At 39.4% G+C, this 13,692-nt stretch overlaps 1 protein-coding gene across 1 annotated transcript in view; it reads right to left on the bottom strand.

Moving 5' to 3' along the window:
- LOC147468108 (uncharacterized) overlaps positions 1-4,467 on the bottom strand; it is a 4,897-nt gene extending 430 nt beyond the window's left edge. The window contains exons 1-4 of the mRNA XM_086554597.1: positions 4,377-4,467; positions 2,138-2,271; positions 1,552-1,807; positions 98-200 (exon numbers count right to left, since the gene is read on the bottom strand). Of these exons, the coding sequence (XP_086410723.1) occupies positions 98-200; positions 1,552-1,807; positions 2,138-2,271; positions 4,377-4,467 (584 nt within the window). The remainder of the gene's footprint in view (positions 1-97; positions 201-1,551; positions 1,808-2,137; positions 2,272-4,376) is intronic.
- Between the last annotated feature and the right edge of the window lie 9,225 nt (positions 4,468-13,692).

The raw sequence follows: 13,692 nt of genomic DNA, 5'->3' as shown, positions 1-13,692 counted from the left end.
TGTGTGTGTGTGTGTGTGTGTGTGAGGTGTGTGTGTGTGTGTTGTGTTTGTGTGGTTGTGTGTCTTTATATATACGTCCATAAAGAAACAGCATTACCTTAGCGACGAGATAATCAATGGGCGGAATGGAGTTGTGGAAGGTTTTTGCTTCAGCTTGCTCCAATCGTGTTGAATGGACGGCTGGTCAGCTTCTATTGCGCCTGAGAGAGGAAAGATTTGAAAAAATTAATAAATTGGAAACTGTAGTCATAAGTGTTGATAATAAGTTGTGTTAATGTTGATGGTGTATGCTTCTGTATATGTTTGAAGTATTTGTGTCGGTGTAGCTATTTATTTCAGTATTGAAAAAGAAAAGAAGAAAGAGGAAGGGATAAGTAGAAGGAGGCGGAGGAGGAGGCTGAATCCGGAGAGAAGAGAGGAAGAGGATGAGAAGGAGAGAAGAGTGAAAACCAAAGGGAAAGGAAGTACGAGAGGGAAGACGAGAGACGGAAAGAGAGAGGAAAAGAGAGGAAGAGAGAGAGGAGTGAGAGAAGAGAGTGAGAGAGAGGAATAGGTGAGATGAAGGAGAGAGAGAGGAGAGAGGAGAGAGAAGAGAGAGAGAGAGAGAGAGAGAGAGAGCGAGCGAGAGAAGAGAGAGAGAGATAAGGAGAGAGATAGAGAAAGAGACAGAAAGAGAAGAAAGTGAGAGGAAGCAGAGGAGAGAAAGTGGAGAGAGAGAAAGAGAGAGAGAAAGAGAGAGCTCAGAGAGAGAGATGAGAGAGAGAGGAGAGAGAGACGAGACGAGAGAGGAGAGAAGAGACGCAGGAGAGAGGAGGAGAGACGAGAGAGAGAGTGAGAGAGAGAGAGAAAGAGGAAAGATAGAGAGCAGGCTAGACAGAGGCACAGACAAAATGAGCGCAGCCAAGAGAAAGAAGCGAATCAGGCCCGGTCAAAAGGCGTGGGGGAAAGAGACCGCTACTCACACCGCACCGACACAATCAAGCGGCTGGAATGATCGAGTGAAGAAAGTTGGTCCGCGGCTCGACGAGGGAGGGCGTGCTCGCCCGCGAGTCTTCGAAACCCAAGATTAAGTCTTCGTAATTCAGCGTAATTCTGGTGATAAAAAAGGGCGTGACTCAAGCAGGGCGAGGGATGGGTGGAGTGTGTGAGGGAGAGTGTGAAGGACAGAGTTAGGGAGGGAGGGAGGGGGGGCGAGGAGGGAGGGAGGGTGTGGATAACTTTGTGAGAGAAAGGACAGGCAGAGTGAGGTGAGTGAGTGAGGGAGGGAGGGGATTGGCGAGGGAGGGGTAAGTGACAAAGGGAGGGTGTGATCGTTTGCAATAGAAATGACAAAACAGAGGGAGGAAATATTGATGCAAATTGCTTGAAAATATAAAGCAGGAAAGGATGAAGTACTCTGAATATAGATGCATATCATATAACCAAATTTTCTAAAAAAAAAAATAAAGAAAGAAAATAAAGAAAGATAAAAATTAAAGCAATCAAAAACATTTTCCGCAAAGCAATTCTGTTGTTGTTGTTCAACTGACACAAAAAATACATGAATCATACCTTTGTATTCCATATACCTCACCCATTTCTTTTTGGAACCTGTTATCGTTATCAAAAGTCTTCCCAAGACCACAAAACCCACCAGGATTCCATCCGCCTTCAGCAAACCCTCGGCGCTGATGCCAAACTGAAGGTTGGCAGCCACCTGGATGTCAGTCATGGTGATGTTGGTCAGCCCGGAGCTCGTGGACCACCAGCCGGGCCACTCGTACTGTCCCAACAGGTTGATCTTGGGGATGCTGATGCGCACCACGCCCTGCATGGGGGAGGGGCGGGGGAGGAGGGGGTGAGGACAGTGTAGCTCGGTGGCTTTGTTGTGTTTAAGAGTGAGGTTTTGATAAAAATGCTACTGCTCATATTCATGATGGTGATGCTAAGGACGATCAAAATGATACTGCTTTAATTCGTCCTGCTGCTTTAATTCGTACTACCACTCGAGTCACTTCTGCTATCAGTACCGACAGACTACATATAACAACAATCCAAAAAATAAGATAAGTTAAAAAAAAAGAAAAAAAAAAAGCGATAATGCAATATACCAACACAAAGAAGGACAACAACAATACCACCTCAGAGTACACCTTACCGTAAAAGTGGTGAGGTTGACATTAATATAATCCAGTCGAAGTCCAGAGTGGCCAGAGATCTTCAAGTCCCAGAACGTGATCTGTGAGGCGGCCACTCTGTCAGGCATTTCTATGGGTTCTGGAACTTTCAGCACTGGCGAGAGGACGCGTTTTAGGGTGTGGATAGAGGGTTAGATGTCCCAACAATTGGTTTTTTTAATTCTGCTTTTGTTGCTGTTTATGCTGACGATGGTAAGGATGATGCTTTTCGTGTTTCGTACTATTAGTAATGGAGAAGCTGTGGCACAAAATGAGATTTAATGTTTGAAACTGATTGTGATCCGATGGCAAGTACTAAAACTATTAATGGCAAAGGGAGAAACATCAAATACCGTATGTAATATACTGGGCTTGTCTTTTGGGCCTAATGTGGACTTTCGGGTTGCAAAAAGAGAATAATAATAAAGAATATACGAGAAGATATACACCAGCATAACGATTCTAAAAGCAAAGCCTTGTATTCATTCATGGTTTTATTGCTCGGGTTAAAATGGTGCCATCCGAATGTAAACAAACTAGCGAAGTAAGTAGACATTTTGTTAACTTCATATTTTTATTTCACAACACCAAAATATAAGTATTCAAACAAAAATGTCACTTGAGGGAAAATACTCAAAATACATTGGATATTACAAAACATACAATTTTGCGGGTTCTGACCAACTACAGTATTTTCGAAAGCCCTAAAAGCCTTAAGTGTTTGTATCTCTTGTCCGTGATTATAAACCAGTGTGGCGTGGTTTAGGTAATCAAAATAGTGGTGGCAATAGTTGTGTTATTAAAGATGAAAATAATAATAATAATCATGATAGTTATCATTTTACAAATTATAATGACTATATGATTAATAATTAATAATAATGACAGTAGGAACGTGTTGATAATCACCATAATCATGAGGATGATGGCCAACAATACTGATGCTATTAATAATGTTTATGATGACAACAACAATGATGATAATGATAATAATAATAATAATGATAACAATGATAATAATAATAATAATAATAATAATAATAATAACAATAATAATAATAATAACAATAATAATGATAATAATAATAATAATAATGATAATAGCAGTGATAGTGATGATAATGATGATGCTGATAATAAGGATAGTAATAATGATTGATAATAACAAAATAATGATGATAATAATAATAATAATAATAATAATAACACTACTACTACTACTAATAATAAAAACAATGATATTAATGATAAAAATGATAACAATGATAATACCGATAATTATGATTCTGAAAATGATATCAATAATCAGAACAAAAATGATAATTTTGATAGTAACAATGATAATGATAATAATGATAATAGTCAAAAGATAATGATAATAGTAATTTCAATAATAATGATAAAGGTTATAATGATGATAATGACCATACTAATAATGGGAAGGATAATAATAATGATAGTAATAATGATAATGATGATGATAGTAATAAAAATGATAATGATGATGATAGTAATACTGATAATGATAATAAATGATAATGATACTAATGATACTGATAATAATGATAGTAATAATAATAATGATAATAATGATAGTAATAATGATAATGATAATAATGATGATAATAATGATAATAATGATAATAATAATGATAATAATAATAACAATAATGATAATGGTAATAAGGATAAAAATATTACTACTATTGCTAATCATGATAGAAATAATCATAATAATGAAGATAATAATAAATCGATAATAATGATGATAAGGATAATAATAATAGTAATGATAACAATAATGATAGTAATAATATTAATAATAATAAAGTTGATGATGATACTAATAAGAGCAATAATAATGATGACAATAACAATATCAATAATGATAAAAAAAAAAAGAGAGGCAGAGCAAGAAAGAAAGAAAGAGAGAAAGAAAGAAAGAAAGAAAGAGATAGAATGAAAGAGAGAAAGAGTGAAAAAAAGGAAAGAGAGAGAGAAAGAAAGAAAATAAAAGAGAGAAAGAGTGAAAAAAGGAAAGAGAGAGAGAGAAAGGAAGAAAATAAAAGAGAGAAAGAGTGGAGAAAAAATAAAAGAAAGAGAAAGAAAAATAAAAGAAAAGAGAGAGAGAGAGAGAAAACGAGACAGCCAGACAGCGAGGCGAGCAGAAAAGCGAAAAGCGAGCGACCACGCAAATAGCTGCTCATTACGCCAACTCACCCGGAATGCCGTGGGGGTCCCGCTGAGAGAAGTACTCGACCAGGTCCTGTAGGATTCTCTCGGGAGTGAGGGGTTTCCCTCGCCGAGCCATGCTGGGGGCGAGTCTGAGAGGGGAGAGGGAAGGAGGGGGGGTTAGTGGAGGGGGAGGTGGGTTGGGTGGGGTTTGTGTTTGGGGGTGGGGGGGGGTTGGGGTTTAGGGATGGGGGTGGGTTTGGTTGTGTGGGTGAGGGTGTATGGGTTTGGGTGTGTGTGGGTGAGGGTGGGGTGAGGGTGGGTTTGGGTTTATGGATGAGGGTGGGTTTGGTTGTGTGGGTGAGGGTGGGTTGGGGTGTGGGTGGGTTAGGGTGAGGGTGGGTTAGGGTGGAAGTGGGTTAGGGTGTGGGTGGGATAGGGTGAGGGTGGGTTAGGGTGTGGGTGGGTTAGGGTGGAGGTGGGTTAGGGTGTGTCGGTTGTGTGTGTGGGTTGGGTGTGTGGGTTGGGTGTGTGGGTTGGGTGTGTGGGTTGGGGTGGGTTTGGGTGTGTGGTGGGGTGGGGGGGGGGTGTGTGGGTGGGGTGGGTGGTGGGGGTGTGGGTGTGGGGGGGGTGGGTGTGGGGTGGGGGTGGGTTGGGTGTGTGGGTGGGGGGGTGGGTTTGTGTGGGGTGGGTGGGGTGTGGGTTGGGTGGGTTGGGATGTAGGGGTGTGGGTTTGGGTGTGTGGGTGAGGGTAGGTTTGGGTGTGGGTTGTGGGTGGGTTGGTGGGTTGTGGGTGGGTTGGTGGGTTGTGGGTGGGTTGGTGGGTTGGGGGTGGGTTGGTGGGTTGTGGGTGGGGTGGTGGTGTGTGGGTGGGTGGGGGGGGGGTGGGTGGTGGGTGGGGGTGGGTGTGGGTGTGTGGGTGGGGGTGGGTTGTGTGGGGGTGGGTGGTTGGGTGGTGGTGGGTTGGGGGTGGGTTGGGGGGTGGGGGGTTGGGTGTGTGGTGGGGTGGTTGGGTGTGGGGTGGGGGTGGGTGGGGGTGTGGTGGGGGGGGTGGGTGGGTGGGGTGTGGGGTGGGGTGGGTTGGGGGGGGTTTGGGTGTGTGTGGGTGGGGTGGGTTGTGTGGGGTGGGTTGGGGTGGGTTTGGGTGTTTGGTGGGGTGGGTTGGGGGGGGGTTGGTGGGTTGGGGGTGGGTTGGGTTTGGGGTGGGTGTGGGTGTGTGGGTGGGGGGGTGGGTGTGTGGGGGTGGGGGTGGGTGTGTGGGTGTGGGGGTGGGGTGGGTTTGGGTTTGGGGTGGGTTTGGTGTGTGGTGGGGGGGGGTTGTGTGGGTGGGGTTTGGGTGGTGTGGGTGGGGTGGGGGTTTGGGTTGTGGTGGGTTTGGTGGGGTGGGTTTGGGTGTGGGGTTAGGGGTGGGGGTTGGGTTGGGTTTGGGGGTGGGTTTGGTGTGGGGTGGGTTGGGGTGGTGTTGGGGTGGGGTTGGGTTTGGGTGGGGTGGGGTTGGGTTGGGTGGGGTGGGTGGTTGTGGGGTGGGTTGGGTGTGTGGGGTGGGGGTGGGTTGGGTTTGGGGGGGTGTTGTGTGGGGGTGGGTTGGGTGTGGGGTTGGGGGGGGTTGTGTGTGGGGTGGGTTGGGTGGGGTTGGGTGGGTGTGGTGGGTTGGGGTGGGTTGGGTTGGGGTGGGTGTTGGGTGTGTGGGGGGGTGTGTGGGTGTGGGGTGGGGTGGGTTGGGGGGTGTGGGGGGGTGGGTTGGGGTGTGTGGTGTGGGGTGGTTGGGGGTGGGTTGTGGGGGGGTGGTGGGTGGGTTGTGTGGGGTGGGTTGGGTGGGGTTTGGTGTGTGGGTGGGGTGGGTTTGGGTGAGTGGGTTGGTATAGGGTGGGTGTGGGGGTGGGTTGGGTGTGGGTTGGGGTGGTGGGTGGGGGGGTTGGGTGGGGGGTGGGGTGGGGGTTGGTGTGGGGTGGGTTTGGGTTGTGTGGGGTGGGTTGGGGTGGGGGTTGGGGTGTGTGTGGGGTGGGTGGGTTGGGGGTGGGTTGTGGGGTGGGTGTGGGTGGGTTGGGGGTGGGTGTGGGGGTGTGTGGGGTGGGTGTGGGGTGGGTGTTGGGTTGGGTGTGGGTTGGGGTTGGGGTGGTGGTGTGGGGGTGGGTGTTGGGGTGTGTGGGGGGGTTGGGGGGTGGTGTGGTGTGGTGGGGTGGGGTTGGGGTGGGTTTGGGTGTGGTGTGGGGGGTGGGTGGGGTGGGTTTGGGTGTGTGTGGGGTGGGTGGGGTGGGTGTGGGTGGGGTGTGGGTGGGTGTTGGGGTGGGTTGGGGTGTGTGTGGGGGGGATGGGGGTTGGGGTGTGGGGTGGGGGTGGGTGGGGTGGGGTGGTTTGGGTGTGGGTGGGGGGGGTTGGGTGTTGGGTGTGTGTGGGGTGGGTGTGTGGGGTGGGTTTGGGGTGTGGGGTGGGTGGGGTGTGTGTGTGTGTGTGTGTGTGTGTGTGTGTGTGTGTGTGTGTTTGATTTATATATAGATATATATAGTATATATATATTATATATATATATTATATATATATATTATATAATATATTATTTAAAATATATATATTATATATATATATATATATACACACTCACATAAACGCATATACATAGAGACAGATCGATGAATAGATAGATAGATATAGATACATAATGTGCGTGCGCGCGTCTGGCTATACATATTGTACAGTATTCATAACATACACTCCATCCCTTGTTTAGTTATCAGCAATATCGTCCAGTCTCATTCTCCAATTGTCGTTTTTTTGCCCGCTCTATTCATCTAACATAAACTCTTAACTATTCTTTCCGCGATAACATTTATAAGAATCCTTTTGTCATTTCATTTGCTCGTTTAGAGGGAGCTTTAAAGGTCCTCTTTGCGACTTTCTCCTTGGCATCGTCTCTCACCAAAGTGTAGCGGCGGCTGGCACGGTTTGGCACTCGCCTCTCCTCGTTTGTCGTCTGGGATGGGGCTCTCAACGGGCCTGCTCCCTCGTTAACCTTTCTCCTGTTTCGCTCTTTTATGAATCTCGTGCCATTCAGCTCGAAAAGGCAGATTCACGGGGACGGGCCTCCTCAAAGGCGAGTCACCGAGTCGTATTGCGAGGATTCTCCGCCTTTCGTTCTCTCTCCCTCTTCCTATGGTTCAGGCATACATACCCATGCATGGGTGGGTACACACGGACGAACATACTCACTGAACAACTCTGGTGATACATACAGATAAACACACACACACACGCACATACACGCACACGCACACACACACACACACACACACACACACATACACACTGACTCACTTACACATTACGCCCATACGACATCTCCAGCTCCCAGTCCTCGTGTACTCATGGCGCACTAAGTCTAACGCAGAGTGACGGACGAATGAGGATGAATTGCATAATCAGGGAACTTTTAGCCAACCATCCTCATATTTGTAAAAGGGGCAACTATATGAGGCTGCCTATTTTCTAATGTTAATTTGTTTCTTTAGCCCTCTTCTTCTATTTCTTTCTGCCTGAGAAACTCTCTCTCTCTCTTTCTCAACACTCTCTAATCTCTCTCTCTCACTTTCTCTACTCTCACTCATCTCGCTCTCTCCTCTCCTCTCTTCTATATAGATTTATATATATATATATATATATATATATATATATATTATATTATATAATATATGTATAATAGATATATTATATAAATACATAATATATAGTCTTAATTGATAGATATATAGATTATAGATAGATAATAATAGATAGATAGATAGAAATGAGAGAGAGGTATATATAAATATAAACTTTCTCCCTCCCCCTCTACTTCTCTATCTTCAATCCTCCTCTCACATTTCTCTCTCTGCCCCCCCCCCTCTCCCTCCCCCTCTCCCTTCCTACCTCCCTCACTCATCCACTCTATCTCGCTCACTTTCCCTCCCGCCATCCCATCTCCCTCCGTCTCTCCCTCCTTCTCTCTCCCTTAGAGTTTTCCTTATTAGCCCGGCGCAATACCAGTTTGTTTGCGCTCTCTTTTCTCGTACGTAATATGTGTTATATCCCGTGTACCAAGTGTGATTTGATTTCATACGTACTTGTGTGATCTGAGAAATGTACGTTCGTTGTTGACGCTGATGCCACAGAACTGATTTATGGTTTAATGCTGTAACATATTTGCTTGTGATTAAATGCGGCATTTTAGTTGTGCTTATACTTGTATTGACTTGAGTATGTATAACATTGTTATGCGCGGCATATCCAATTCATTTCCTTTGCGCTCCCGTATGTATTCATCTAATAATGTTTGTTTAATTACAAAGACGTACAATCTCCATTCATTCTTAACTTAAACATGATCTCGCGCGTAGCACAAAACCAGTTCCTCTGCAAGTGGCCCAACATCTTAGCATACCACCATAATTTCAGAAGGAGTCTTATCATGGCGCAAAAAACAACACCCAAACGCTTGCAAGACTCCACCAATTCGCAACAGTCTTGCACACGAATATCCCCGAGCAACTCATCTAGCACTCTATCATAAACCTTGAGCTGTACTTGGACACGTGATCCTCCACACAGCCTTCTTTTAAGCATGCAACAAAAAGAACACCTACCCTATGACCTCAAGGCCCCGCCTCCTAACACCCGTAACGCGCCCACCTCGCAAACACACCCAAAAATCTACAAGTTTTTTCTTTCTTACCTCTCTATCAGCTACAGATGTCCAGCACAAGGCTAGTACAGACACAACTGAGGACACTGGCATGCACGCTTAACCAACCCACCCTTCGACCCGGGTTCGGGTACCAGTTCAACCAATTAGCTGGTTTGATGTGATTGCATTGCTGTCGATCCTTTGTCTTTCTTAAACAACGCTTATCTTTGTCCTAACGTAAGTAAAAATGTATTAGATTCGGTCAAGAAGTACCATCAACAACAATAGAGATTTTAAAATAAAAAGGGTGATAATTCATCCTAACACTATTCGTCTCTGTTCCTCTCGCTCTCTCTCTCTCTCTCTCTCTCTCTCTCCTTTCCTTAATCTGTGGGCTTCTGATAATACTCGTATATAGAGCTGATGACCTCGCCCCATCTCTGCAACTGATACGAACAAGAATGATTCTAATCTTAAAATGGTTTACATGCAACCTCAGTACACGGAGTCTCTCTGCCACCGACTAACTTTCCAAACCAATTCACTTAAGAACTGTGACGTGTGAGGGGGCCGCCATGGCAATGATTTAGGGTTAAATTGACTGATTCTCATGTTTAGATCTTAGCTGTCTAAGAACGTAAGATTAAAAGTCCTAAGAAGAAGAAAAAAGAAGAGAGGAAATAATTACAGAAAATGATAGAAATTAACATAGGGTAACACTTGATATTGGATAATGATATTGAATGTTGATATGGCAATGTAATGAGAACAAGATATAATGATGTAAATATTGGATAATAACTAGTAATCATAAGATAATGATAGATGCATTAAGTTAATGAATTATAATGAAATATATAATAATAATAATAAATATTGATAATGATGATAAAATAATAATAATATATGATGAAAAATAATTAATCATTATAATGATGAATATTAATGATACTTAACATTATAATAATAATCAAGCTCTCTAAAATAATGATAATTATAAGTTGATAATAATATTTATATAATGATGAAAGATTAATGATTATGAAAATATCACTGAAAGATAATGATAATGATAATAAGAGGATGACAATGATGATTGATAATAGTAATAATCATAAGCGTCAAATCATATGATTGAATAATAATAATAATCAATGATAATAACGCTCCTATAATACATAATGATAGGTAATAATAATTATAATAATAATGATAATAATAACAACAACCAACAACAACAAACACAATAAACAAGTAATAATAATAATAATCATAATAACTAATTAATCAAACTTAATAAAAAAATATAACCTCAATTAATAACAATAATAATGATATATAATAATAATAGTTATATATCATAACAACATTAATAATACTAACAAATCCAAAATACATCTCTGAACGTGACAAAGAAACATACGCTCCGGCAGGGGCAGCCCGCTCGTTCCCACCCTGCCTGCCCTGCCTGCCCTGCCGTGCCACGCCGTGCCCTGCCGTGCCCTCGCCCCGTCACAAGGTTGTGTTGATTTACCTCGACACTCTGCCCCCGATACACGCACTCTGTCACAACAACGGATCTTAAATAATCGACCTACTAATTCTTGATACAATATCTTTATTTCTGAAAGGGAGGTTTTATTTTTTTATTACTATATACATCATTATTGATCCATCGTTTCGCATAAAGATTTCTTCTATACATTGCTTTGGTTGTTATTTTTGGTAAGTTTGCTACCGGGAGTGTTTGTTAATGTTATATTTTTTTTTTTTTTTTTTTTTCAATTAGCCTTTAGGGTGATAATGTGTCATTTATACACTCATTTATAGTTCTTATGAATGACCATCTTTATTTGGAATATAATATATATAATATATATATAAATATATATCAATACTTATATATATATGTTATATATATACATATATAATGAAATATATATAAATATTTATACATAGTATATAATAAATATATATATAATATCGTATATAGTATATATATATATATAATATATATAATATACATATAAATTTGAATTTATATAATTAATATACATATATATATAGATATATATATATATAAATATAATATCACTTAGATACTACTATAAAATAATACATATATATATATATATATTATATATATATAATCATATATAAACATATACATACTATTCACTTATATATATCTACCATCATATTAATACTTTCTATACATATATATATTTAGAAATTATATATCTATATATATATATAATAGTTATATGTAATAAACTACAATATATATAAAATATACAAAATATATATATCTATATACTTCCATTCTATACTATACTTTTATACCTATGTATTCGATTAGATTCATCACTAGATAGCATACCATATGATAAGATAGTTAGGTTATAGATTTGAGATATGCCATACACATAGTGTTATAGAGACAGACAATGAATAATGCATATCTCATAAATGTATCTTATAATTTACATATAGATATAGTTATAATAGATATTATTAGATATAATACTATAATCTTCTCATTCTGTCATATTATCTACATATATATATATATCTATATATAATATATATTATGATATATATAATATACATATATAACTCAATAGTATAATAACTTTTAATAGATATATTACTCATATCTATATATAATATATATCGATATATATGAATTTACATACTATATATGTTTAATATTTATGATATAGTTATATATAGATATTTTTATAATATATACATATATTTATGTTCTATACATATGATAACACACGTAGATATCTAATATATTTATAATTCTTTATATATAGATTTTATTATTATATATATATATATATATACTTAGAAGATTTATATCTATATCTTCTAAACTATATATATATACAAAGATTATATTTATATATATCATATATATATATATATATACTACTAGACATATACTTTTAACATATATATATATTAATAAAAGATATACTATACCACAAATATTATATATTCAGTTTGATATATATAACTAATATACAAATATATATATATATATCTATATATATATAAATTATCTATATATAGATATATATACTATATTTGTATGCAATACATACATATTACTATATATATATGCTATATACCATATATGCTTATATAAATATATACTACATATATATTTATATTTTTATGCACAATATGACTTTCTAGCTATCGTGTCCATATATACACTACATTATATTTAATTGACTATATTATATTATATATTAGAATTACTTACATATACTTATATATATATACAAATAGACTCTTTCTAGATATATATACTACTAATCATACTATATTATTTATATTCGATATACTAAGAGATAACATATATAAGAATTATATAGATATAGATCTATACTCTTATTAATATATATTCATATATATAATATCATAGATACATGTAATGGTGATTCCTGTGTGTGGGTGTGTGAAGATACAGAGCGATACTCACTCTCACCTCTTCACACCGACAACAACTCACCTCACATCTATTCACATACGATACAAAGCGCGAACACTCAAAACGAAAATAGCATCTCATACGCAGGATCTTCACAATATAGACTATATATTATTGTTTAGGTAGATAATTTATTAATTTTTTCTTAGATTATGTGCGGTGGGTGGGTGGTGTGTGGTGGGAAGGTGTGTTTTTTAGATTGAGATTTATAATATTATGTTGGAGTGTGAGGGTGATATATTTATATTTATACTTTTTGCTTTAGTTTTTATATTTTTTAGAATTATCATTGTTATGTAATCGTAAGGTTAGTGGATTGTTACCTGCGGAAGCTCCCCTCACCATGTGGAAGCAGATTCTGAATCTATCAAGAATGGCTGAAAGGCTTCCCCTGAGTGACTCAAGTATGAATTGTCTATGCTGTCGTGGTGTGTGTATGTTATGTGTGTGCTTGTGTGGTGTGGGTTTGTGTGTTGTGTGTCTGGTGTGTGTATGTATGTTTTGAGGTAGTTGTTGCTAGCTTTCTATTTTTGTGGTGTTATGTGTTAAATGTGTGAGTGTTTTCTGTGTAGCTGTGTGTGTGTGACTGTGTGTGTTTTAGATTTCCAAAAAAAGACTTTCGATCGCTCCCAGTTAATAAACATTTACGATATATTCACCTTCAATTCCTGTATTCTGAAATAGACAGCTCTGAAAGAGCCCACCTCATAACGCTGGTTCTAGGAATTAAGGAAGGTTTTTTTGTGTTTGCGATTTTTGACTTTTAACGGCCAAACATCGCAAACTAATTTCATTTATACTTACAAACTATCGCATTCCTGCTCTGTTTTATGCAACGCATTGATAAATTAATGACTTTTGTTGTTCTGTCGAGATACTTCATTATTTGAGCTTTTACAAGTTCGGTTCTAAGTACAGATAATATTTGCGGGTTATGTTAACTTTCAAGGGATTTTGCTTCCACACTCACTTAATAATTGTCAGCACTGTTATCGTTATTCGTACTTATTTACATTCTCGCGGTGAGTTTTTGTTTCTGAAATGAGAATCACGCATAATGGAGAACTCATCTTTATATCATCTGCAAAATCCACAAATAAGTATAAATTATTACAAATCAGATTGTTCTCAGTTTGCTTAGAGAATTCCTGCTAGGGTTTCAGACAAACGCCCTTTTTCATTTGCTTTTCCACTTATTAAGT

This window comes from Penaeus japonicus, unplaced genomic scaffold, assembly GCF_977035675.1.
Source record: "Penaeus japonicus unplaced genomic scaffold, GWHDUDI00000001_assembly GWHDUDI00000030, whole genome shotgun sequence".
NCBI classification, from domain to species: domain Eukaryota; kingdom Metazoa; phylum Arthropoda; class Malacostraca; order Decapoda; family Penaeidae; genus Penaeus; species Penaeus japonicus.
Note: the sequence above shows the minus strand (reverse complement) of the source record. Positions and strands in the feature narration are given on the sequence as shown.